At 41.2% G+C, this 26,816-nt stretch overlaps 1 protein-coding gene across 1 annotated transcript in view; it reads right to left on the bottom strand.

Moving 5' to 3' along the window:
* LOC126258003 (ring-infected erythrocyte surface antigen-like) overlaps window positions 1-26,816 on the bottom strand; it is a 52,053-nt gene that overhangs the window by 9,815 nt on the left and 15,422 nt on the right. Inside the window, exon 3 of the mRNA XM_049955611.1 lies at window positions 21,341-21,766. Coding sequence (XP_049811568.1) covers window positions 21,341-21,766 — 426 coding nt within the window. The remainder of the gene's footprint in view (window positions 1-21,340; window positions 21,767-26,816) is intronic.

Genomic DNA, 26,816 nt, shown 5'->3' with positions numbered 1-26,816 from the left:
GTGTACTTGATAAATAATTTGCTTTTTGTGCAAGGATTATAATTCCGAGATACAGAACTTCGCTCTCTGTGTGTGGAACCTTGTCCATCATTTTCTTTGGAAATATTTAGAGTCGTATTCAGAACATTACGAATTTACATTTGTGTATTAGGAGAATATACTGTTCAAGTGGTATAACTAATTAAAGATCTTGCCAAACGGTTTCTTACCCCTACAATGTTGCTTGCTCATTTCGTTTGCTTTCTGCTACGTTTTGTATTTACAGTTCGTATTTGGACTATTACGATTATATTTTGGTATTATTTACTAGATGATTGTGGGGAAAAAAGAAAGCAGTCATTGTGCGTATTTTTTATGAATAACACAGGCATTTTAGATGTGGAAATATTTAACTGTAATGTTCTGTTGAGTTTTGCACGATGTGTGGTACATTTCTCGAACTACATTCGCTCACAAGTGCAGCTTAACCAGTGAGGTGAAAGATGACTCATATCAATGTTTGTCATAATTTTGGCGTCTTCTTGCACTGTTAGCATATTTTTAACTTGGACTGCTGCGTTAATTCTATTAAATTTACTCATTTTACCTGTCTCGCTGGCAATTTTTGTTTCTGCTATTATTAATGTGGAGTCCTTTGCCTAATAGTTCCCGTTCATCGCTAATTAATTATGCTTCGTGAGACGAACAACTCTGTCATTTAGCTGATTTACATTCTTAATCATCTTTTCTTCAATATTATTATGATTTTTAAGTAAGTTGGAAATTTTTTGCTATCGTGCCTTGTACGAATTATTCATACGTTTTCTTGCAGTTTTATTCTCAACCGTTTGTAGAACATAAACATACTGCAGTGGTGAAAACACGTTATGTACATAGTTTCCATTGCAACTGTATAATTCCATGCCTAGTTCACTTACGCTAGTGGGAGGGGTTGTTGTTTACAGCCTTAACTTTGGCATATTTGTGTATAATACTTAATGCAATGCACTGTTTATAAGAATTTATTTTAGAATGCGCTTTGGCAGTTTTCAGTTTAGTCTTGAATAACCTACTTAGATTTGCGCTTGCGTGACATGGTACTACTTTTATAAGATCGGACATCGTCAAGTTTGTGGCGTACGAGATCTTAATTTTCAACATAAAATCTATTTTTCTTGATAGCCCACTTATAAAATGATGACCTGTTTCGGTTGCTCAAGCAATTATCTTCAGATAATTAAAATTTCGTTACAGTGAGTAGCTCGTCACATGTAGTACAGACAGGTATTGTATCATTAAAGCTCAATAACACACAGGAGTTTTAATGACAAAGCACATGTGACGAATTACTCATTTAAAATAAATTTCAGTGGTATGCTCTCCGTCACTTTCTTTTTGTTGTTTTTGTGGTCTTCAGTCCTGAGACTGGTTTGATGCAGCTCTCCATGCTACCCTATCCTGTGCAAGCTTCTTCATCTCCCAGTACCTACTGCAACCTACATCATTCTGAATCAGCTTAGTGTATTCATCTCTTGGTCTCCCTCTACTTTCTTTTTATGCAGCACATATTGTAAGTAGGAAGAAATTTTTACGAATAAAATTTGTTCTGCCTATTTTAGATCTGAAGATGATTGCTTGAGCAATCGTAAATGGTCACAATTTTACATATGTGCGATCAAGACAAATAAGTATTGCATTGAAAATTGAACTCGCAGTCTCCACAAACTTGAAAACGTCAGGTCTTATAACCAAATCTTTGGAAGACTTATGATCAGCTAAGGCGTAAGACACAGATAACATTTATTGAGACTTTTCAAGTTGGTTTGTGGAATATACTATCAGACTCTTCGAAAAATATCACTAACACAATCCTGAAGACAAGGCCAGATAAGAGGGAGAACCGTCATACAACCAGCTTAAAAACTGATTCACCTAAGTTTATCACAAGAATAATACAAGGAAGTATCTAACAAAAAGTCAGGATGTCTTAGGCGACGATGAATTTTGCTTTGCGAAAGTTAAAAGCACCAGAAAGGCAGTTGTGATATAGGGCTTGATAATGGAAGTAAAGCTTAAGAAAAATCAAGACACTTTCATAGAATTTACCGTCCTAGAAAAAGAGTTCGACAACTTAAAACTGTGCATGATGTTAGAAATTCTCAGGAAAACAGGTGTAAGCTAGAGGAGAGCACAAGTATTACACAATATGTACAAATACAGACAGTAAAATAAGACTGGAAGTCCAAGAACGAAGTGTTCGGATTAGACAGGGTATCATACAGATTTGTAATCTTCTGTCCCTGCTGCCAAATCTGTACATCGGAGAAACAATTACGATAATAAAAGGAAGGTGCAGGAGTGGTTTTAAAATTCGGAGTGAAAGGATATCAATATAAGGGTCGTTGATTATATTGCTACCCTCAATAAAAGTGAGAAATCATTGTAGGATCTGTTCAACAGAATCAACAATCTAATGAGCACACGCTACCGATTAAGGGTAATAAAAAGAGAGACGAAAGTAAAGAGGCCTAGCAGAAACTGTGGATCTCGAAGCACACGAAGTGAAAGAATTCTACTACCTTGTAAGCAAAATAACTCATGAGCGACGGAGCAACGAGGATCTAAGAAGCAGACTATTAAAAGCAAAGAGGGCATTCCTCCTAAAAAGAACTCTATCAGTATAAAACACAGCCCTTAATTAGAGGAAGACATTTCTGAGAAAGTACGTTTGAACCACAGCATTTTATGACAGTGAGACATAGGCTACGGGAAAGCCGGAAAACAAGAGAACTGAAGCGACTGATATGTAGTGCTATAGAAGGATGTTGAAAAGTAGGTAGACTGCTGAGAAATTAGTAGAGTCGACGACGAGAGGAAAATATGGAAAACACTGATAAGAAGAAGGAACAGGATGATAGGACAAGTGTTAAGATTTCAAGGAATAACTGCAGTGTTACTGGAAGGAGTTGTACAGGGTAGAAACTGTAGAAGGCATAGAGTGAAATTTGTCCAACAAATAACTGGCGAAAAAATGGGTTCTTCCATACTTTCTTGAAAATAAAGGGGCATTTTAAAAGAATAAGCTTTTAAAAAAAAGTATTCATAAGATGAATCAAGTTTTTGAGGAGCATTAAATAGGTACTCGCTGCAGTAGCAATCCTCTGACATCCTGTCAGTTGTCACCAGTCTTGCTCGAAGGTCGTGAGTTGAGTGAGGGCCAGCGGTCACGGAACGAGGCCGCAGCACCTGCGCAGCTCGCACAGAGAACGTTTGTTTGGAGCTGCGAGTGAGCATGCGTGTGTACGCGATCTAGGAGCGGCGTAAACACGTCCGCCTAACGACGATCCCAGGTAACCATGCCACGCTTCGTTGCTGATTCCAAGTGCCCACCGTTTGGATGTACTGTAAATAGATGCTGTTTTACGCCTCCCGCTAATACTCTCCAGTGCAGTACCTTTTCTTTGAAAGCGATTTACGTTAAAACTCGCCTAGGCAGAAAAAGGCACATGATTACGCAACGTAATGGCCTGTCTATCAATTTCATGGCCTCGTGAAAAATCAAACGCTCTTGCTCCTGTCTGATGCACACAGTGCATGTGGAAGATCTCTGCGACTGTAAGTTTTGTTTCCTCAGATGTACTGCTAGTACATTTTGTGTTCTATATCCAGACATCCACTACACTCACAACGTGAAGATCGTGTTGACACATCAAACCACGCAGTATTCTTAAAATGACAGAACTGAAAAGTTATACTGCTAAATTTTGGTTGTTTGGATGGTTGATTCGAGGGAGGGGAACAAACAGTGAGGTCATCGGTCCCTTTGGATTAGGTAAGGATGGGCAGGGGAATAGGCCATGCCCTTTTAAAGGAACCACCCCAGCATTTGCCTGAAGAGATTTAGGGAAATCACGGAAAACCTAAATCGGGATGGCTGGATGTGGATTTGAACCGTCGTCCTCCCGAATCACGTCCAGTGTGCTAACCACTGCGCTCGGTCTAAATTTTGGCACAGATGTGTTTAATTATTAATGTTCTACCTTTTTCCTTCGAATTTTTTATACTACCTGTAATCCTGCAAGAAAATGTTGTTTCTCATCAGTCACTGTACTGTCACGTAATTGTGGTCCGTTAACCCGAGTCTTTTGTTATATCCAGGGTAACATGTTCAATCGTGGTGACTTCAGTGCAATTATTTTCTTTGAGTAAAAGTGTCATTTTTGTTCGACTCATTGCGAATTTCTTACAGTTACCTTCTATATTGTACTGTGTCATACTATAACAGTTCTTTCTAGGTATTCCCCAAGTTTCATCAAGGTCTCTTACTTGGCTGTGACACATCATACTAAAGTTACTTCCTGGGGGACTGATGACCTTAGCTGTTTAGTCCCCCTTAAACATCCCAACAACCACCACCACCACCTAAAGTTACTTCCTTCGTTAAGTTTTACACATAAGTGTATTCCGATGCATTGACGCACATTTTATAAACGAAGTAGACGACAAACATTTAACAGTAATCAGTATGTGACGACACTTGGAAACGACATCATTTGATATACAATTGCGGCATTGTTCCACAGAAAATTCACAAAATCGATTTCAATAACCGCGGTAGAAAATTATAAAGTTTGGAACATATCAAAAAATGATAGGCGGTGTTATATTAATATCCGGCCAGAGTCGCCCTCTTCGTTTCCGGTCAATGGTACACGCATTACGATGTCCGACCTCAACATACGAAAATTCAGGCCAAGCGCAGGCCTGCTGTCGGAGCTGCAGTGTACTAAACGGCCTAAAGCGGTTGGCAGTATACCGTATCAAGCTGATTATTACATCGCACAGACCTACTCAATTGCGGCAATGTTGGCTGCCATGTTTCTCTGTTGTTCCAAATACACTGAAGAGCCAAAGATGGTACACCTGCGTAATATCGGGTGGAGATCTCTTCTGAACAACACGTTGCAAGGCATCCCAGATATGCTCAATGATGCTCATTTCTTAGGAGTTTGGCGCCAGCGGAAGTTTTTAAACGCATAAAAGTGTTCCTGGAGTCACTCTGTAGCAATTTTGGACGTGTGGGGTGTCGCAGTGTCCTGCTGGAATTGTCCAAGTCCATCGGAATATACAATGGACATGAATCGACGCAGATGATCAGACAGGATGCTTACGCACGTGTCACCTGTCAGAGTCGTATCTAGACGTTTCAGGGATCCCATATCACTCCAACTGCACACGCCCCACACCATTACAGAGCCTTCACACTTAGAACAGTCCCCTGCTGACATTTAGGGTCCATGGATTCATACGGTTGTCTCCATACCAGCACTCATCCTGCCAGGCAACATGTTTCCAGTCATCAAAAATCCATTGTCAGTGTTCACGGACCCAGGCGAGGCGCAAAGCTTTGTGTCGTGCAATCATCAAGGGTACACGAGTGGGCCTTCAGCTCCGAAAGCTTATATCGATGATGTTTCGTTGAATGGTTCGCACGCTGACACTTGTTGATGGCCAAGCATTGAAATCTGCAACAATTTGTGGAAGGGTTGCGTTCCTGTCATGTTGAATGATTCTCTTCAGCCGTTGTTGGTCCCGATCTTACAGGATCTTTTTTCGGCTGCAGCGATGTCAGAGATTTCATTTACTGTACATTCGTGAAACGATCGTACCGGAAAACCCCCACTTCATCGCTACCTCGGAGATGCTGTGTCCCACAGCTCTTGCGCCAACTATAGGACCACATTCAAACACACTTAGCCGGCCGTTGTGGCCGAGCGGTTCTAGGCGCTTCAGTCTGGAACCGCGCAGCGGCTACAGTCGCAGGTTCGAATCCTGCCTAGGGCATGGATGTGTGTGATGTCCTTAGGTTAGTTAGGTTTAAGTAGTTCTAAGACTAGAGGACTGATGACCTCAGATGTTAAGTCCCATAGTGCTCAGAGCCATTATCAAACCCACTTAAAACTGATAACCTTCCATTGTACGAGCAGCAGTAACCAATCTAACAACTGCGCCAGTCACTTGTCTTACATAGGCGTTGCCGACTGCAGCGCCGCATTCTGCCTGTTCACATATCTCTGTATTTGAAGACACATCCCTACTCCAGTTTTTTTTGGTGCTTCAGTGTAGTTCCACATCCTTTTTATGGGTTTACGAGGTGGTGATTTAGCGGGTCAGTTGAGGTGTAGTAGGCTGCCTGATGGTTCATCAGAACATGATCATATGTGCGCAGGGCTGTCGTGATCTTGGAACACGGGCGTATCCACAACATTCTCATCATGAAGATGTAGATGAAATGGCAATACTCGGTTACGGAGAATTCAGAAATAAACATCCCGTTTCATGTTCGCAGTAGCCTGAATGGATGGGTTCAAGTCAAAGTACGAGACACACCCCCAAAACATCACAGAAACAGCTCCGTCCTGTACTACACACTCCAAGCAATACAAGTTGAAAGCTTCATTGGGTCGTCGGTGTAACCGACACTTGGAATCATTTGAAAAGACAAAAAGTGGCGATTATTCGGGCCACAATACACTCCTCCACTCAGATTCTGTGCTGATTGGTACTCTGTATACAAGCAGCCTTTTGTAAAGCACCCGTCTTGATTCGTCCATTGCATGAAGCCGCCTTCCGATACTTTCTGAGACAGTCCTGCATTCACTGATAGCAGCAATTCCTGTAGTTTTTTAAACCGATTATCGCAGGCAAGTCGTGATGTCCCCGGTCCCTGTCAGTTACGATCTTTATATGACCGCTGTTATTACGCAGTCTTACATGGTTACCAGTGATACACCATTCTCTACAATAACTTTGGACAGTCCCCGTTCACACACAAACAAATCATCCAGTTTCATTTATGGTGTGGTCATGGGCACGTACTAACACTACATTTTCTTTCTGCCATTCTGTCACGTCTCCACGTCAAACCTTCTTACTGCGGTGATAATAAGAAATCGATGTTCAAAAAATGTCTTTATCGTGCCTCGATATATAGAATAGAAGCGTATACATATCGATATACCAGTGAAAAAAAATAGACATGTTGGCCTATAAAAATATCGGCTGAACATTGTAAATACACTGCCGGTTTGAGAGCTGTATACTTAAGTATTGATTGGTTATTAGGTATTCTGTACATGAACAAGCTAGCATCCTGCCTATCCTCCTTAGAGCAAGAAGTGAATGGAAACCGACGCACCCTCACGCTTGGCGGTAACCACTTTGCTAACAATGGTTAGGGAATGTAAGTGGCACAATTGCAGGTGTCCGTTGGGTCCGTCATACGGTTTCGTTATGTATCGGATTTGTATAGAACACTTCATGTCGACTTCCCTGCTTTTTTTCATTTCTGCCAACGCCAGCGACCTAGCAGTTGTAGTGTCAAAATAGCGTGCTGAAGTTAAACGTTGCAGTTTCTGTTGGTAGCGCCGAGCGCCGATAACGTCAGCATTTCCCCCACACGCCTCCGCCCAAGGCAAAGACCAAGCTTGTCATTTACATTTTTGTTCATCATTTTCAGCAGCTGTTTTTGGAGAATGTCGATGTGAAGAAGCAGCACTCCAGTTGCGTTAAAAATTGTTACTCCATTTACATCACTACCCCCCAGTGCAATCGCACTTCTTCTTTGTGCCACCTGTACTTGTTTCACACAGCCAAAGAGAAAGACTGGACGACATGAAAACTCAGAAAATAGTAAGATTCCTTCACACAGTGAAAGTAAAATTATGTTCTACTAAAATTTCAAAACAACAAATATTTACCGAAAACTGCGAAAAAAATAATACTGCCATTACAAAAAAAAATGGATGGCTCTGAGCACTATGGGACTTAACATCTGTGGTCATCAGTCCCCTAGGACTTAGAACTACTTAAACCTAACTAACCTAAGGACATCACACACATCCATGCCCGAGGCAGGATTCGAACCTGCGACCGTAGCAGTCGCGCGGTTCCGGACTGCGCGCCTAGAACCGCTAGACCACCGCGGCCGGCGCCATTACAAAATCGATGTGGCTATGTATCGGAGAATATAATGTCGCCGATAAATAACGATATTTTTTGGAATAAATATCTATACATCGATATTTTGCCAACAGTCCTAGCTGATACCTTACGAACGACTGGCATATGTGCTCGACTTCACTGCCTTGAGTTACTTCGGCACCGGAGGGAGACATGACCGCCTGGCACCGGTTCTATCGTCCCTACAGCACTCCGAAGCAACCATTGTGTTAAAGGAGTGACCAACATGTTGCTGGTGAGTGTTTTTACGTAACTCCTTACACCAGATTCGTTTTGAATACCGTGAAGGTAGCTTAGAGAAGCTAGTCGCAGGACCGCATAGTGTTAAAAACAATTAATTATTTCTTCTAAACTTTGATATTTTCATTATGGAACATAATATCCTGTGACGACCCGAGTCCCGGTTACTTTTCCAGAGTCAAACCACGGTGAGCGCTCCGTTGCGCACCGGGGAACGACGGGCGACTTGCTTGTGTTGGAAGAAGTGAAAGATCCAACAGACAACGAGCTACCTCTCAAAGCCATGTCGAAATTCCAAAGAGATACGTAAACTTGGTCGCCTCAGTTCTTAATTCGATGATGTAGTACATGACGTATGTCAGCTTGGTTCTGTCTCTCTGAACAGAGATCATCTGATTCCGTTCGTAGTCTCAGTGAAACGTAATTTTAGATGTGCAGTAAAGTACCGTGAGAGTGGGGATTATCATTTCGCATACGTCTCGAGGCAGAGCAATCGGATGTTAAGTCAGAGACAGCTGTCAGTTCGCCTACGTTCTGACGACGCAGCCGCGAAAAACCGCCTGAGAACGGTCGCCACGAAGACGCGCGCGCCAGGGCGCGTGCAGGGCTCAGCTCCGCAGCGAGCCGATCTAAGATTAATCGCGTTTATTCGCTCCGCTTCGAAACGCCATCCATTCACGCCAAACAACAGGCACGAACGCCAGACGTGCGGATAAATTCGTTTGCTTTTTTAACCCGACTGGCACGTAAACGAATTTGTCTCCGTGTTTTAGAAAAATGGCACCGCTAGGAAAAGAATTTCTATGGGCGTAAAGATAAATCGCAGTGTTCTCAAGTTTATCCACACACAGAATTCATGAACACTGAAACAGTGGAGGCGCAGCCATTGACTAGCTTCTAGAGATGAAAGTGAGGAGCTTATGGCAAACCAAACGGTTCTTTGACAGGGCTCACAACAAGTAAGAAGTCACTTAATGTGTATAGTCATATAACGAATTTCTTTAAAAAATATTGTTGATTTACGTTACTATTGCCCTAAAAGCGAGTCATGCGATTTTCGATGTAGTTAGGAGACTGTGTACTTGTAAGGCCATGTGTTCAGGACACAGATTAATTTCCTTTCAATTTTAGGTGTCAGCGCTCATAAGTGACGAAACAGAAACGCTAGAAAGTAACTAATTGCCACTCTAGAGCTGAAGACAATATTCGAATGAAAAAGTATGGCGTGATGCTCGTCTACTGCTATTCTGCCCTTCTCTCACTGGGCAATAATAAAATTCAATAAAAGCGGCGGTAAGGTCCAACTGGTGTGTTTTGTGGATTCGTATTTGCTTATCGAATAACGCTCATCATTTCCAAGTTTACAATTTTGCAATTTCTGTATTTTTACAGTTTCTGTTCAGTACCATTCAATGTCCTTCACACATGTGACTCCGAAGGCTTTTCCGGCGTAATAATTGATAATATTCTTCTAGGGTGTGCAGCCGGATCATAACGCCATCTTGACACAATATTTTAGCGGTCCAACTCGCCGCCATCTTCAGGTGAGAGTGCAGGTACACGATCTCGCCGGAACTGACTTCTTAGCGCAAGCACTGGGACACAGTGTTCATCGAAAGCATACGCACACGGACCGTTACCTGCGTGTTTCTAGCTGTCATACATCGTTCCAACGTACGGGGGTCCTGCGGACGTTGGCGAGAAGAGCTTATGCCATTTCAGACGGACAAAGCTTGACACAAGAAGTGGACCATCTCAAGGTTGTGTACTAGCAGAATGGCTATACAGACAAACAGATCTGTCGTGCTTTCCAGTCTGGACCTTCGCCTGAACCACCAGAAGATACCTGCAAATCGGTGGCTTTTCTATCTTTTTCTGGGAGCGCTTCCTCGAAAATAGGAAGAATTGTAAAAAGATATCATATCAAAAGTATTTTTCGTCCGCCAGCCAACATTAGAGCGCTTCTTGGCTCAGTTAAGGATGACTTGGGTCTGAGGAAGCCCGGTGTGTACAAGATCCCTTGCCACTGTGGGAAGGCTTATATTGGTCAGACAATCCGGACCATTCAGGACAGATGTGTTGAGCACCGACGGCACACACGGTTGTTTCAGCCAGAGAGATCTGCAGTGGCGGAGCACTGTCTCACAGAGGGACATATAACGCTGTATGACGAGACACAAATGGTTGCCCCTGTATCTAGCTATTGGGACTGTGTTTTAAAAGAATCCATAGAGATTCGATTATCTGAAAATCTTATTAATAGAGACAAGGGTTACCTTTTAAGTAAGACTTGGAACCCTGTGTTATCAGACATTAAAAAACAACGGTCTGTGTTTCGATCGTCGGAATAGTGTTTAATTTTTGATAGCGATATCACGATTTCGCCTGTTTCCACCACTGGGGCGCTGTATGTTTTCTTGCGCTAGAGGGCAGTTACGGCACCTTCTCGCGCACGCGTTGTGGGCCTTCTGCGGCCTATATAAGGGCCGCCGCTTGCGCTGAGAAGTCAGTTCCGGGAAATCGTGTACCAGCACTCTCCCCTGAAGATGGCAGCCAGTTGGCCCGCTGAAATATTGTGTCAAGATGACGTTACGATCCGGCCGCACACCCGAGAATATTATCCTTCACACATGCATACATGACTCCCTCTCATACACGTGTGAAGGACATGTCATAGTACTATACAGACACTGTACAGGCACAGAGATCGGAAAATTCAATTACATGCCAAGACAGCCCAATATGACGATAATAATAAGGGAATCACAGAAAATGTACGAGCAGTGAGGGACATCGACAAGGCGACATATGAAGGTTTGGATCGGTCCGAGAGGCACACACGCACAGCTGAAGTGGTTAAGGCGATCTCTCGCGTTAAGCGGGAAATCGTGGCTCGAGTCCTGGTCCGGCACAAATTTTCATGTGGCTCTAAGGAATTTTACACCTGATGTCTAATCATATTCGCAATTCGCGAATACATCTCTTCTTCCTTCCTTCTTCGTTTCGGTCATCTAAGGACCACGTACTAATTTCAATGCTTCCTTCTTTGTTGTTCTTTCTTCTTTCCTCCAGTATTCTTTCATCTTTTCACTATGTAACCTTTTTCTCTCCTCGGACCATTTTGACCCTGTCTTCTTCTCCCTCCTGCCTTGGAATCCTTCCATTTTTAACAATTTCATCTTGAAAATCTCTCATTCTGTTGCATCTTTTTCACTTATGCTGTTTCTTTCCCAACTTCTTGAATCCAGGCTACGAGGTGCGGCTAGAAAAAAACCGGACTGATGCTGGAAAAAACATTTATTTACAATTATTTACAATTTCATGTTATCTCCTTCAATGTACTCTCCTCCTCGGTCTCTACACCGCTCCATACGAATTTTCCACTGTTCATAGCAATGCTGCAGATCATTTTCGGTAAGTCCATACATTACTTCCGTCGCTTTTTCTTTTACTGCTTCAACAGTCTCAAATCTAGTTCCTTTCAAAGCTGACTTGACTTTAGGGAAAAGAAAAAAGTCACAGGGGGCCAAATCAGGTGAGTAGGGTGGATGATCTAAGATGGGAATGTTGTGTTTTGCCAAAAACGTCTTCACTGACAACGCACTGTGAGCTGGGGCATTGTCTTGGTGAAGGATCCATGACTTTTTTCTCCACAAATCGTTCCGTTTTCTCCGTACTAGCTCACGTAGGGTAGCCAGGACGCTAATGTAGTAATGCTGATTCACTGTTTGTCCCTCTGGTACCCAATCAATGTCAATTGATGTCAAAAAAAAAACAATCATCATTGCCTTGAATTTCGATTTTGACATTCCTGCTTTTTTTGTCGTGGAGAACCAGGAGTTTTCCAATGCATCGATTGGCGTTTAGTTTCGGGATCGTAAGTAAAAAACCACGATTCATCGCAAGTAACATTTTGTAAGAAGGTGGGATCACTTTCAATGTTTTCCAGGATGTTAGAACAAATCATTCTTCGGCGTTCCTTCTGTTCAATTGTGAGACACTTTGGGACCATTTTTGAACACACTTCGTTCATGTTGAAACTTTCATGAATAATCTGCCTAACACTTTCCTTGTCAACTCCTGTTAACTCAGACACTGCTCTGATTATTAAACGGCGATCTTGTCGAACAAGTTTACCGATTTTTTCAATGTTTGCATCAGTTTTTGCTGACAATGGTCTGCCAGTGCGAGTGTCATCACTGGTGTCTTCGCGGCCATCTTTAAATCGTTTAAACCACTCAAACACTTGTGTTCGCGATAAACAATCATCGCCGTACACTTGTTGTAACATTACAAACGTTTCACTTGCAGATTTTCCTAGTTTGAAACAAAATTTGATGTTAACACGCTGTTCTTTCTGTACACTCAACATTTTCCGACGCACAGACAAAACGTCAACTACTTAAAACAGACGCCACGGGCAGACTGAGTGCAGGAGGCAGATGAAACTCGAGCAGTAGGCGGAGCGAGAGTCACGTGACTGGCCACGCGACTTTCAGCCTTATTGCATTCGTTTTATTGTTTCACCAGTACTAGTCCGGTTTTTTTCTAGCCACACCTCGTATTGTTGACATCTTCTCCCAAATAAATTTAAAAATCTGTTTGGTTAAACTATTGCTGTTCATTCTGTATAAGTTTGTGTAATTTGTAGTTCAGTTCTAAACATTCACTTGCATAAAGACATTCTCGTTTTACTACTGTGCTGTAGTGCTGTATCTTCAAATTTTTAGACATACATCTTTTATTGTAGAAATTCCTAGTTATTCCATAAGCTCTCTCCATTTTATATACTCTTTCTTCTACAGCGAATTTTTCTAAGGCATTTCCTTGGATAATTCTCCCAACTATTTAAATTTATTTACCCTCTTTATCTGGCCAATATCTGTTGCTAGGGATTCCGGAGCATTTTTTATATCTTTCATTTTTTTTCTACAGATATTCTTAAATCTGTTTTGTTGGCTATTTCTTCTAAGAGATTGATTTGTATTCCAGCATTTGTTAGGTTTTCAGAAAGAACGCCAAACTCATCCGCTTTCAGTACCTTTTTTTTTTTTGGTTCCCAGTCTGATTGGTGATAGTTTCTGTTCTTTTAGTTTTTGTTTCCATTCTCTTACTATTTTCTCTAGTACACAGTTAAAGAGGAGTGGTGACAGGCCATCACCTTGCCTTACACCTGTTTTTATGTTGAATGCCTGCGATATGTCATCCCAAAACTTTACTTTTGATTTGGTGTGTGTGAGCGTTTCACTACTAAGGTTTCCTAATATAGATTTGATGCCAAATTCTATGATCACTTTATCTAGTGTTTCCCTATAAACCGAGTCAAATGCCTTTTTAAAATCTATAAATGTTACAACTATATCTTTGGAGTTTGTAAGTCTGTGACAAATTATGGACTTCAGGTTGAAACTCTGTACTGAGTAAGATCTGCCCTTTCTAAATCCACTCTGATATTCTCCCAAATGGCTATCAAGTGTTGCTTCTACCTTGTTTAGTAGTATTGTTGAAAATATTTGAATACCCACTGGCAACAAAGATATATCTCTGTAGTTATTTAAAATTTGCTTATCACCTCTCTTGTGCAAGGGATGGATGAGAGACACTTTCCAGTCTACTGGTATCTTTTCAGTTCCCCATTATTTCCTCAAACATGAGCTGAAGGTTAGTTATAATTTCTAGTTGAGGCCATTTAATAAGTTCAGCTGTAATAGTCTTCTCCACTGGTTGTGTTGTTTTCATGGTACTTATTGCTTTTTAATTTCTTCAGCTGTAGGTGGTGGATCCGCTTCTGTATTTTCATAGAGATCTGGAAATTCTAGCTTTCAGTTTGGTTCTTCACAGTTCAATAGTTTTTCAAAGTACTTTCTTAGTATTTCACAATTCTAACTGTTGCTTAGGACTACTTTACCATTTTCATCTGTGAAGCAAATGCTTGGAGATTGGTAGCCCTTTAGATGACTTTTAAACATCTGATAGAAATCTCTTCTGTTTCCAACGTATTTGATATTTACTATTCCACTGTCGACAAAATTTAATTCACCACATGCTTAGTATCGTATGTTCAGTATCACTTGTTAAATGAACATTCCAAAATTATATTACAGGCATCAATGCGTCATTTTTGCATGAGACCCGGGAAAGGAAAAGAAAAAAAAGAAATTTCAATTTCACGATACCATATCGATGATTCCTTTACTAAATATCAAACTCTAAATAAAATGTGAGGTACCACAAGGCTTCCTGGATGCCCGCTGCATTGTACGAGTACTTACTCATGCTTTCTAGAGAGCAGACATATATAACTGTACGTTCAGTAAGGGAAATCATTCCGGTGTTGACGTTACAGATACGATCATTTTGAGTGACACGGTGCCGAAAATTAGATCAGAATTATAGAATCACACAACTTCTGATATTATACAATTTATACACAAGATAAATTGGAAACTGAACCACCACCTCGAAAAATAAACAGCGCCGTTCTAACCACAGACGGTAGACTGGAACCCGAGCGACTGCCGTGTCACCTATCAGCCAATGGCTTCATGAGGATGCAGTATGGATGAACGTGGGTTGAGCACACCTGTCTCTTGGCAGTTTTCCGCTAAGCCCATCCGGTGCCCCAACTTCTCATTCAAGTTAATTCCTTAAACGCGGATCACCAAGCTGACTGCACCCAGTTCCAGTCCTCCCATAAAGGAAAAATCCCTGGCAGTACAGGGAAATCGAACAGGGGTCCTCCACATCGCGGCCATTTACACCACTCTGCTACGGGGAAGGACACCGCACCATACGCAGTCGTCAATTACTTTTCTACATCTACATCTACATCCATACTCCGCAAGCCACCTGACGATGTGTGGCGGAGGGTACCCTGAGTACCTCTATCGGTTCTCCCTTCTATTCCAGTCTCGTATTGTTCGTGGATAGAAGGATTGTCGGTATGCTTCTGTGTGGGCTCTAATCTCTCTGATTTTATCCTCATGGTCCCTTCGCGAGATATACGTAGGAGGGAGCAATATACTGCTTGACTCTTCGGTGAAGGTATGTTCTCGAAACTTTAACAAAAGCCCGTACCGAGCTACTGAGCGTCTCTCCTGCAGAGTCTTCCACTGGAGTTTATCTATCATCTCCGTAACAATTCGCGATTACTAAAAGATCCTGTAACGAAGCGCGCTGCTCTTCGTTGGATCTTCTCTATCTCTTCTATCAACCCTATCTGGTATGGATCCCACACTGCTGAACAGTATTCAAGCAGTGGGCGAACAAGCGTACTGTAACCTACTTCCTTTGTTTTCGGATTGCATTTCCTTAGGATTCTTCCAATGAATCTCAGTCTGGCATCTCCTTTACCGACGATCAACTTTATATGATCATTCCATTTTAAATCACTCCTAATGCGTACTCCCAGATAATTTATGGAATTAACTGCTTCCAGTTGCTGACCTGCTATTTTGTAGCTAAATGAAAAGGGATCTATCTTTCTATGTATTCGCAGCACATTACACTTGTCTACATTGAGATTCAATTGCCATTCCCTGCACCATGCGTCAATTCGCTGCAGATCCTCCTGCATTTCAGTTTGCTGTGAACTTCCCTTTGCTTCCGCAGCAGTTTTCTAACTCGGTTGATGTACCACGGTGGCTCTTTTCCATCTCTTACGATCTTGCTTGGCACATACTCGTCTATTGTACGATGGTTTTGAACTTTGTCCACTGATCCTCAACACTATCTGTACTTGAGACAAAACTTTTGTGTTGAGCCGTCAGGTACTCTGTAATCTGCTTTTTGTCACTTTTGCTAAACAGAAAAATCTTCCTACCTTTTTTTAATATTTCTATTTACGGCTGAAATCATCGATGCCGTAACCGCTTTATGATCGCTGATTCCCTGTTCTGCGTTAGCTGTTTCAAATAGTTCGGGTCTGTTTGTCACCAGAAGGTCTAATATGTTATCGCCACGAGTCAGTTCTCTGTTTAACTGCTCAAGGTAGTTTTCAGATAAAGCACTTAAAAAAATTTCACTGGATTCTTTGTCCCTGCCACCCGTTATGAACCCTTTGAGTCTCCCAGTCTATATCCGGCAAATTAAAATCTCAACCCAGAACTATAACATGGTAGGGAAATCTACTCGAAATATTTTCCAAATTATCCTTCAGGTGCTCAGCCACAACAGCTGCCGAGCCAGGGGGCCTACAGAGACATCCAATTACCATGTCTGAGCCTGCTTTAACCGTGACCTTCACCCAAATCATTTCATATTTCGGATCTCCGTCAATTTCCTTCGTTACTATTGCACTTCTTATCGCTATAAACACGCCTCCCCCTTCACTGTCCAGCCTGTCTCTGCGGTATACATTCCAATCTGAGTTTAGGATTTCATGAACTGTACTGAACTGGTAAATGTGAAGCGCCAAATTGGTTCTTAAGCGATACTACTTCAAAATTTGTTTAAATTGCGACAGAAATAAGATATTACCTGACAGGTAGTTATAGTCAACAGCTCATCTCTTTATTTACTTTGTAAGCTTCACGTTAGTCGTATAAGTTCAGCCTTTGTGTATTGCTATCGATACTACTATCTTTGATGTCATAACGTATGAGTACTGCACGCTTCACTTATCGCTGGCTTCCGAAACTTTCGGTACCGAGCGCGCCTTTTCTACGATGGAGCATAGTCTTGCCGTGTTATGACAACAATGTCCCAGCGCTAATGGTCATGCGACGTCTTGGCATGAGCAGTGTTACCACGTATGAAGATTTTTTGCATTCTTTTCTTTAGAATAGTAGCGAGTGTAGTTTTCTGACGACTGGCGATTAAATTTGACAAATTAAAGAATTTGTTTGGCGACTTAATGATGACTACTTTTCTTTCTTTTTTTGAATCGTCAGGCTTCTGACTCATTTGATTTGACGCGTCCTGTCACGAATTCTTCTCCAGTGCCAACCTCTTCATCTCAGATTAGCACTTGCAAACTACATCCTCAATTATCTGCGGGATGTATACCAGTCTCTGTCTTTGTCTACTGTTTTAACCCTCTACAGCTCCCTCTAGTACAACGGAATTTATTCCGAGATGTCTTAATAGATGTCCTACCATCCTGTTCTTCTTGTCTAGTATTTTCCATACATTCCTTTCCTCGCCAATTCTGTGGAGAACCTCCTAATTCCCTACTTTTTAATTTTCAACTTTCTTCTGTAGCACCACATTTCAGATGCTTCGATTCTCTCCTGTTCCGGTTTCCCACAATTCATGTTTCACTTCCATACAATTCTGTGCTCTAAACGTACATTCTCATAAATTTGTTTCTCAAATTAAGGCCCATGTTTGAGATTATTTGACTTCTCTTGGCCAGGAATGTCCTTTTTGCCAGTTATGGTCTGCTTTTTATGTCCTCCTTGCTCCGTCCGTCATTGGTTATTTTGCTCCCTGAGTAGCAGAATTCCTTAACTCCATCTACTTTATAACCATCGATGCTGGTGTTAAGTTTCTCGCTGTTCTTCCTTCTCCTACTTCTCATTACTTTCGTCTTTCTTCGATTTACTCTCAATCCATACTCTGCACTCATTAGACTGTTCATTCCATTCAGCAGCTCAAGTGACTCTTTTTCACGTTCACTAAGTATAACAATGTCATCAGCGAATATTAACATTGATGTTCTTTCGCCCTGAATTTTAAGTCCACGCTTGAACCTTACTTTTATTTACTTCAGTACTTCTTCATTGTATAGACTGAACAGTAATGGCGAAAGATACATGTCTTACACCCTTTCTAATCTGAGCACTTCGTTCTTGGTCTTACATTTTGTTGTTCCCTCTTGACTTTTGTACATATTGTGTATTAGCAATATTTCACTACAGCTTACCCCTATTTTTCTCAGAATTTTGAACATCTTGAATTGTCCCATGACGACAAATCCTATGAAATTATCTCGATTTTTCTTTAATATTGCTTTATTATCAACCGCAACGTCAGAACCGCCTCTCTGGCGCCTTTACTTTTTATAAAGTCAGCCTGGTCGTCATCTGACACACTCAATTTTCTTCTCCATTCCTCTCTACATTTTTCTTGTCAGAGACCTTCATGCATGAGCTGTTAAGCTCTTGCAATCTTCAGAACAGTGTGTATGATGTTTTTCCTAAAGTCAGATGGTATATCGCCAGACTCATATATTCTGCACACAACTGTGAATAGTCCTCTTTTTTGTCACTTTCCCCAGTGAATTTAGAAACTCTGATGGAATGTTATCTATCCCTTTTGCCTTATTCGATCTTAAGTCTTCCAAAGCTCTTTTAAATTGTGATTCTAATACTGGATTCCCCATCTCTTCCCTACTGACTCCTGTTTTTTCGTCTATCACGTCACCAGACAAATCCTTCTCCTCATTAAGCCTTCGATCTGGCCGCCCGTTGTGGCCGAGCGGTTCTAGGCGCTTCAGTCTGGCACCGCACGACCGCTACGGTCGCAGGTTCGAATCCTGCCTCGCGCATGGATGTATGTGATGTCCTTAGGTTAGTTAGATTTAAGTAGTTCTATGGGCTGATGACCGCGGATGTTTAGTCCCATAGAGCTCAGAGCCATTTCAACTATTTGAAACTTCGATGTACTCTTTCCACCTATTCGCTCTGTCCTCTCCATTTAACAGAGGAATTCACATTGCATTCTTAATGTTAACACCTTCGCTTTTAATTTCACCGTAAGTTGTTTTGACTTTTCTATACCCTGAGTCAGTCCATCCGACAGTCATTTCTCTTTCTATTTCTTCACATTTCTCATGCAGCCGTTTGGCCTTAGTTTTCCTGCACTTTTGATTTGTTTCTTTCCTAAGTGACTTGTGTTTCTATATTCCTGAATTCCCCTGAACATTTTTTTGTATTTCCTTGTTTCGTGGATCAACTGAAGTATTTCTTCAGTTACTCATGGTTTCTTCGCAGTTGACTTGGTTGTACCTATGTTTTCCATTCCAACTTCTGTGGTCGCCCTTTTTAGAGATGTCCAATCCTCTGCAACTGTCCTTGCCACTTAGCTATTCCTTACTGTTTTATCTATAGCCTTAGAGAACTTCAAGTGTGTCTCGTCATTTCTTAGTACTTCCTTATCCCACTTCTTTGCGCACTTACTCTTCCTGACTAATCTCTTAAACTTCAGCCTACTCTTCATCACTAAAAAATTGTGATCTATATCTACTCCTGGATACGCTTTACGATCCAACATCTGATTTCGGAACCTCTATCTGACAATAATGTAATTTAATGAAATCTTCCCGCATCTCCCTGCGTTTTCGAACTATACCTCCTCCTGAATGAGAGTTTTACTCTGCAGCGGAGAGCTTGTAACACGTCCTTTTATTCTGGTTTTATCCGCTCGTTCGCGGACCTAAGTAGCAGCCCAAAATTAGATAATTAATTAATGTGACCGTGTACCTAATGGGCTAGCAATCGGATTGGACTGCTCAGGAGGTGTTACATTCCGTACTGTCCTCACAAATATGGTAATAAGTACGGTTTGGTGATAATGAGGACAGCAAACACAGTTTCATAAACAAAACCTATATTCTTAGCAAAGCACAAAAATAAGGAGACAGCCACTGCCTTCGTCAATACACTGTTAATGACGGCTAATCTCATCACAGGTCTCTTTAGTTATTGTTAATCGTCACACGCAATATCCAATCACTGTAATCCAAGTAATGCCGGCGCGGTAGACGCGGGAGTATAATAGCGGTACTCAATCTCACTGTAATCACTTTATAATAAAACTTTCTCACTTTCCCGCATAATTAATGCAAAGGGGTTAAACCACGGCGTTGGCCACTCCCTTTGCCGGTAGATTGCAATAATTTCTGCTGGCTTTTTTGCACAGCTATGCCCGCCTCGCGGGAACCTACCACACCTTGACTCGGCACTCCACACTCTAACTTCGCACTGCTCTCCGCCCAGTTATTCCCGCCTCGCGGGAATCTACCTAAGCCGTCCACTCGGCACTCCGGGGAATCCCCTCTAGCTCGCGCGTCCTGCACACACTACTCGATATTTGCCCTGTCGACCTGTGTGAGCGCAAATTCTAATAGCAAGGGCCTGCGGACCCCTTACATCCCCGCCCTCAAAAACTTCTTTTGAACCGCAGGTGAAAAAGAATCGTCTAGGGATTCAAAAACATAGTTACATTGAATCAAAACATGCAATACAAATCATTAATAAATTTACAATTTGTCAAAGTAATCCTGGACTCCGGTAGTGGGCTGCCTCCACAACAATTTCTACAAAAAGGTTATTACATCACATAAATGGTATTGTTCAAAATTACAAATTTTCATTTTAACCAGCAATAGTCCTCTTTAGTCCAATCTCAAAAATGAAAACACACAGCATATACACTCAAAAATTCATACCTAAATACAGAACATATGGATTAGTATTAACATACCATTTTAGTTATTAAAGGTTTTATATTCATTCGTAGATAGTTTTTGACATGAAATATGCAACTCTAATTGTAATATATCACAAAGCACAAATGTAAACAAACTCTTTCCTTTCAATTGTCCATTTTACAGCTAATTGTCCTAACCATGTCCTAGCATGTTTATTTTGGGTCATTATAGCCCTCACTCTAGACTGGACCTCATCTGGAGTGTCATTCGGTTTATCGGTTCCTCCGCCTCTTCCTCGGAAATCAGACGAATGATTGATGTGGATTCTTGGGTCATTACTCCTTTTTCTGTTTCGATCCTTAGCTTGCTTGTATTTCTGTGATTTAATATACTCCAACTGCTCCAGCATCTTCATTAATGCCTCTCTACCTTTAATTGGGCTCCTGGATACGGTTCCTTGTCTTTTCTGATTCATTCTTCTTTTTATTGCAGATATCATTACGTTGTCATTCAGGGGTTGTTCCAAAGTCTCGTTCCCTTTCCACAAATGTTTGGCAATTTCTTCAGACGCTCCTTTCCAATTACTAAGTGGTTTGCATCGTAGTGGGTCCTCAAGTGCTGCACATTGACGACTCTTGGGCCAGCATTTCTTCAATAATTCTCCTCCGAACTGATCATTATCCGTAGTCTCTCTCTTCCTCTTGATTCCACACGTGAAGGCCTCACCTTTGATTGCACCCTTCTGGTAATCTTCTCGCTGCATGGCTACAGCATCTCTCAGATTTATTGTCAATTGTTTTTGCTTTTCTCCTATCCCCTCAATCACATCGTTACATTGGTTCTGCTTCTGTGTCATTTCGGTGATCCTTTCTTCCATATCGATTCCGGTTTCTTCAACATCTTCTTCTATCTTCTCAATCACGTCGTCGCATTGTTTCTGCATCTGCGTCACTTCAATGTTCTTTTCTCCCATTTCGGTTCTATTTTCTTCAACATTTTCTTCTGTCTTTTTTGTTAGCTCTTCTTCCGTCTTCTCCACGTCTCCCTGGACCTGTTCTATATTTGTCTGTAGTTTACTTTCTCTCTCGTCGACGTTCATCTTCAGTCGTTTTGGTACTTCCCGTATTGCCTTCCTCAGATTACATTCCATCTCTGTGTACGAGGTTCTGATTTGTCGTACTATAGTTTCCTTACTTGACTCCAAGCTTTCTCTAAATTCTTGTGAACTCTTCTCTATTAAGTCTATTGATTTGTGTAACCTTTCTTCCCTCTCTCTCGTTTCCTGTGAATTCCTTTCTAACGATGCGTTAGTCTCTTGTAGACCCTTTTCGAATGATTCTCTTATTTCTTGGGAACTCTTCTCTAATGATTTTTGAAACTCTTCCTTTAATGATTCTCTGAATTCTTGTTGTAATTTTAGCAACTCTACTAACATCGACCGTACCTCGGCATCTTCTGAAACTGGCTTAGCTCTCATCATTTGTTCCGGTGTCTCAGGATAACTAGTTGAATGTGCTGCTGGGCTTCCTAATGAGAATCCACAATCACTGGTTCCTGAATCATCTCTGTCTCTCTGTACTACCCCTTTCCTTTCCATTACTGCCTCACAGACCTGCTTATCTTCAAAAGACATTTTTGGTTTATTTTTAATGCCCAGGCAAGTATTACAAAATAACCTCCAATAATTCAAAACACTCCTAATTACCAGGAAACTACTCAACAGTACCTGCAATCCTTTCAGAAATTTCCCAAATTGACACAACATGCCTGACTATTAAACATACCAGCTCTCAAAAACCTAATACTTCAAGAACAATTTTCACATACACAATTTATGCAAAATATTTTAAACAAGATCATCACAACTCTCACAAAATTTAAAAATGCAAATTCCTCAAAACAGTTGTCATTTATACAATGCAATGTGCACCAATAAGCATGCTAGACTTCAAAATATGTTTCGCAACTTTTCTGAAATTACTACAATTTAGCATCTTCCCTAACGTAAATATCAGTTAAAACTGTTTATTTATCACGAAGACTGCACACTGCAATTTACTGTTATTTTAACCCGTCGTCTTCACTCACCAACCGACGTTACCGCGAGTCGCGATGTTTTGACGTTTAAGATGGGCGTGGCCGGGCCGTCGCTGGAGCCCGCGTGAAGTTGGTCAGCTGCAAGGCGACGTAGTTCCCCGTCGGCCGCTTCGTGGCGCTGTAGGCGGACGTAGTTTGTAGCTCTGCCGCTAGATGCCGGGACTGCGCTCGTTGTCTCGAAGTTGCGTCGTTCGTCGTGTGAAATCACCTCGCGGATCGAAGCTCTTTGGTGCGACTGCTACGTGGCTCTGTGTGACGTCACTCCCTACTTGCGTCGCCACAATACGTTATCGTCAGCATACAAGTTTATGGGTCCACACGAAACCGTCCGATTTTCACCGTTCAAAGGGCAATTTCGGTCAACATTTTATCACAAAATACCTTTCTGACAACTTTTGTGACGAAATCTTGGCTCGTCTCACTATTTTAATGTTCACACGTGTCTCTCTTTAGCGTCCACTTTTCACGGTTTTTCGCGCGGATTTTCGCATTTGCACTTTGCAACACCGTTTAATACGGCCAGAAAAACAGTTTAGTCACAATCTTGCTATATTATTACTTCGTATTGTTCAAAAAATACACTGTTCCTAATCGCGATTTTAACGTTCATGCACTGTTCCGATTCCACATTAAAAATTTTGTTTTCTCGTCCTAAAATTGCACTTGTTCTTTTCACGATAAGCCAACTGTGTAACACTGCGTTCGAAAATTGCATTAGTCCGAGTCCTGTCCACGGTAAGCCAAGGTGTAACACGTCCTTTTATTCTGGTTTTATCCGCTCGTTCGCGGACCTAAGTAGCAGCCCAAAATTAGATAATTAATTAATGTGACCGTGTACCTAATGGGCTAGCAATCGGATTGGACTGCTCAGGAGGTGTTACATTCCGTACTGTCCTCACAAATATGGTAATAAGTACGGTTTGGTGATAATGAGGACAGCAAACACAGTTTCATAAACAAAACCTATATTCTTAGCAAAGCACAAAAATAAGGAGACAGCCACTGCCTTCGTCAATACACTGTTAATGACGGCTAATCTCATCACAGGTCTCTTTAGTTATTGTTAATCGTCACACGCAATATCCAATCACTGTAATCCAAGTAATGCCGGCGCGGTAGACGCGGGAGTATAATAGCGGTACTCAATCTCACTGTAATCACTTTATAATAAAACTTTCTCACTTTCCCGCATAATTAATGCAAAGGGGTTAAACCACGGCGTTGGCCACTCCCTTTGCCGGTAGATTGCAATAATTTCTGCTGGCTTTTTTGCACAGCTATGCCCGCCTCGCGGGAACCTACCACACCTTGACTCGGCACTCCACACTCTAACTTCGCACTGCTCTCCGCCCAGTTATTCCCGCCTCACGGGAATCTACCCAAGCCGTCCACTCGGCACTCCGGGAAATCCCCTCTAGCTCGCGCGTCCTGCACACACTACTCGATATTTGCCCTGTCGACCTGTGTGAGCGCAAATTCTAATAGCAAGGGCCTGCGGACCACTTACAAGCTTCTGTGAAGTTTGAAAGGTAGGAGACGAGGTACTGGCAGAGGTGAAGCTGTGAGGACAGGGTGTTTTAATCTGCCAGAAATTTTTATACCTCCTCCTCTTGTGATCCTTGAACAGGGTATTCGCTATTACTAGGTGAAATTTATTGGAGAATTCAATTATGCTTTCACCTATCTCATTCCTAGTACTAAGCCCATATTCTCCTGGAACCCTTTCTTCCACTCTTTCACCTACCACCGCATTCCAATCCCCAATAACTATTAGATTTTGATCCCTCTTTATGTGCTAAATTACCTGTTCAGTATCCTCATACAGTTTCTCTGTCTCTTCTTCTTCAGCTTGCGACGTCGACACGTATACCTGAATTATCGTTGTCAGCGTGGGTTTGCTGTCTATTCTGATGAGAACAACCCTGTCATTGAACGGTTCACAATGACTCACTCTCTGCCTTACTTTCCTATTCACAACGATTCCTACGCCCGTTATACAATTTTCTGGTGCTGTTGATATTACCCTATACTCAACTGATCAAAATTTCTTGTCTTCTTTCCACTTCACTTCATTGATCTCCTTATATCTAGATTGAGCCTTAGCAGCTCGCTTTTCCTATTTTCTAGCTTCTTTACCACTTTCATTTACTTGAGCACAAATAGAACGAATGTGAAAATTTCCTCTTGGGACATTGTTAATGATGCGGGTTAAACACACGATAATTTCCCTGTCGTTCTCATGAGTGATGTTGCAAAATTACATGCAGAAGCACGCGAACGGGAAATGTCATTTCTCAAAAATTAAAATTAGATATCCTCAGAAGGAACAGCAGAGATTAAATAATTTTGTATAAGCCGTTAATGAAGCAGAGAAGGAGAAATAGCTATTAGTAGCTGTTCATGTAGCAATTCACTTATCAATGAAAACCGTTGATCATCTAGCAGTCTTAATAAATACGATGAAGAAAGAAAACACTGTAATAACTCACAGAACCAAATGCTGTGCTGTCATCAAACATGTTATTGCACCATGTTTATTTGATGCTTTACTGTATAGCATTGGTAATGAACCCTTCTCATTAATTACTGAAGACAGCACCGATGTGAAGGACAAAAAGTGTCTTTGTATTTGCATGAGATATTACAGCAAGGTAGAAGGGACAGAATCTGTGAACATTCTTGGGTTACTGGTGGTTGAGAAAGCAACGACAATGATTTTGTATGTAACACTTAACTTGTATCTGCAAAAGTTATCACTGGGTGTAAATAAAATGGTAGTGCTGTGAACATTTGGTAGTAGCAATTTATCTGGGGTGCCAAATTCAGTTTTTACTCTGTTCAAAGAAGGTAACGATAAGTTCCCGTTAATTCGGTGAATTTGTCACTCAACTGACAGTGCTGCATCACAGGCTTCCAAAGTGGTTCCTGTAAACATAGATTGCATTTACAATTGGTTCCATTCCAGCCCATTACGGAAACTACAATACCAAACGTTATTTAAAATTTTCAAAAACATTTCACAGTTTTACAGCTAAGCAAAACCAGATAGTTATGTAGGCATAACGTACTAAAATAATATTAGAGCACTTTGAGGAACTAAAAGTGGATTTTCATAATGTGCTAGACAAAGAAAGTTGCTTTATGGCAGGGACATTAAATCAGAAGTTACAAGATGATTTGAACCATGTATATTTAACGGTTTTGAAACCCAATCCTTTGTAGATAAATAAAGTCAATCTAACTTTTCAGCACACAAATGTTGAAATTGGGCACTACTACGAAGATGCTAAAATGAACGGTTTTCAAACATGCTTTTGTGCAAAATTGTTCGTAAGAAATTATTGAGTCTGTTTATAACTATCTAGCACACCTAGATAATAAAGGTATTGAATGTTAACGTGTGTTGCAAAAGAAGAATTAAGCTCAAAGAGAGTAAGTTGCTTCAATTGCAGATCGGACCACAGCAATATATTACGACCTTATTTTACCAACTCCTAAAAAGACTGCTCACAAACTTGAATCATTTTAAGAAACTCTGATATTTCAGTCCTAAGATATGCCTGTCACTAGCATCAAAAGTGAATTTCACAGATATGCCATTCATAGATATATACGTAACAAATAATATGGATATTATTTGGAATCAATACAAATCTACTGATCAAGTTAGTTGGCTTGAGTTTTATGGAGGCGACGTTTTGACAAGTTTACACACATTTTAGCCAACAATTTTACACCATAAGATGCTGGAGGCTCTCTAATTTTCAAAAACGTTACTTGCATTTGTATGAGCTAGTGCTGATGTCTAATGCTGTAGTGGAAAGAGTGTTCGGCATTATGAATGCTAGAAAGGTCGAATAACTGAGTTCATTCAACAGCTGTAACTACAATATTGGAGAAGGTGAAAGTGGCTGTTTGTTAATCGAAGCTATGCATGAGAATATCCCTTGCGTCAATTTGGTGTAATGATTCATCAACTATTTCCTGTTACAAGTGTTATAGGTTCCGAAATTAACAACTGTGATAATTAAATGCAACTGTATTTGAATTTAGTAAGTACTGTATCTTCCAGATTCTCACTATTGCATTTACAATATGACTGTAT

Source organism: Schistocerca nitens, chromosome 1, assembly GCF_023898315.1.
Source record: "Schistocerca nitens isolate TAMUIC-IGC-003100 chromosome 1, iqSchNite1.1, whole genome shotgun sequence".
Taxonomy (NCBI): Eukaryota; Metazoa; Arthropoda; class Insecta; order Orthoptera; family Acrididae; genus Schistocerca; species Schistocerca nitens.
This window is presented reverse-complemented; position numbering and strand designations above follow the sequence as displayed.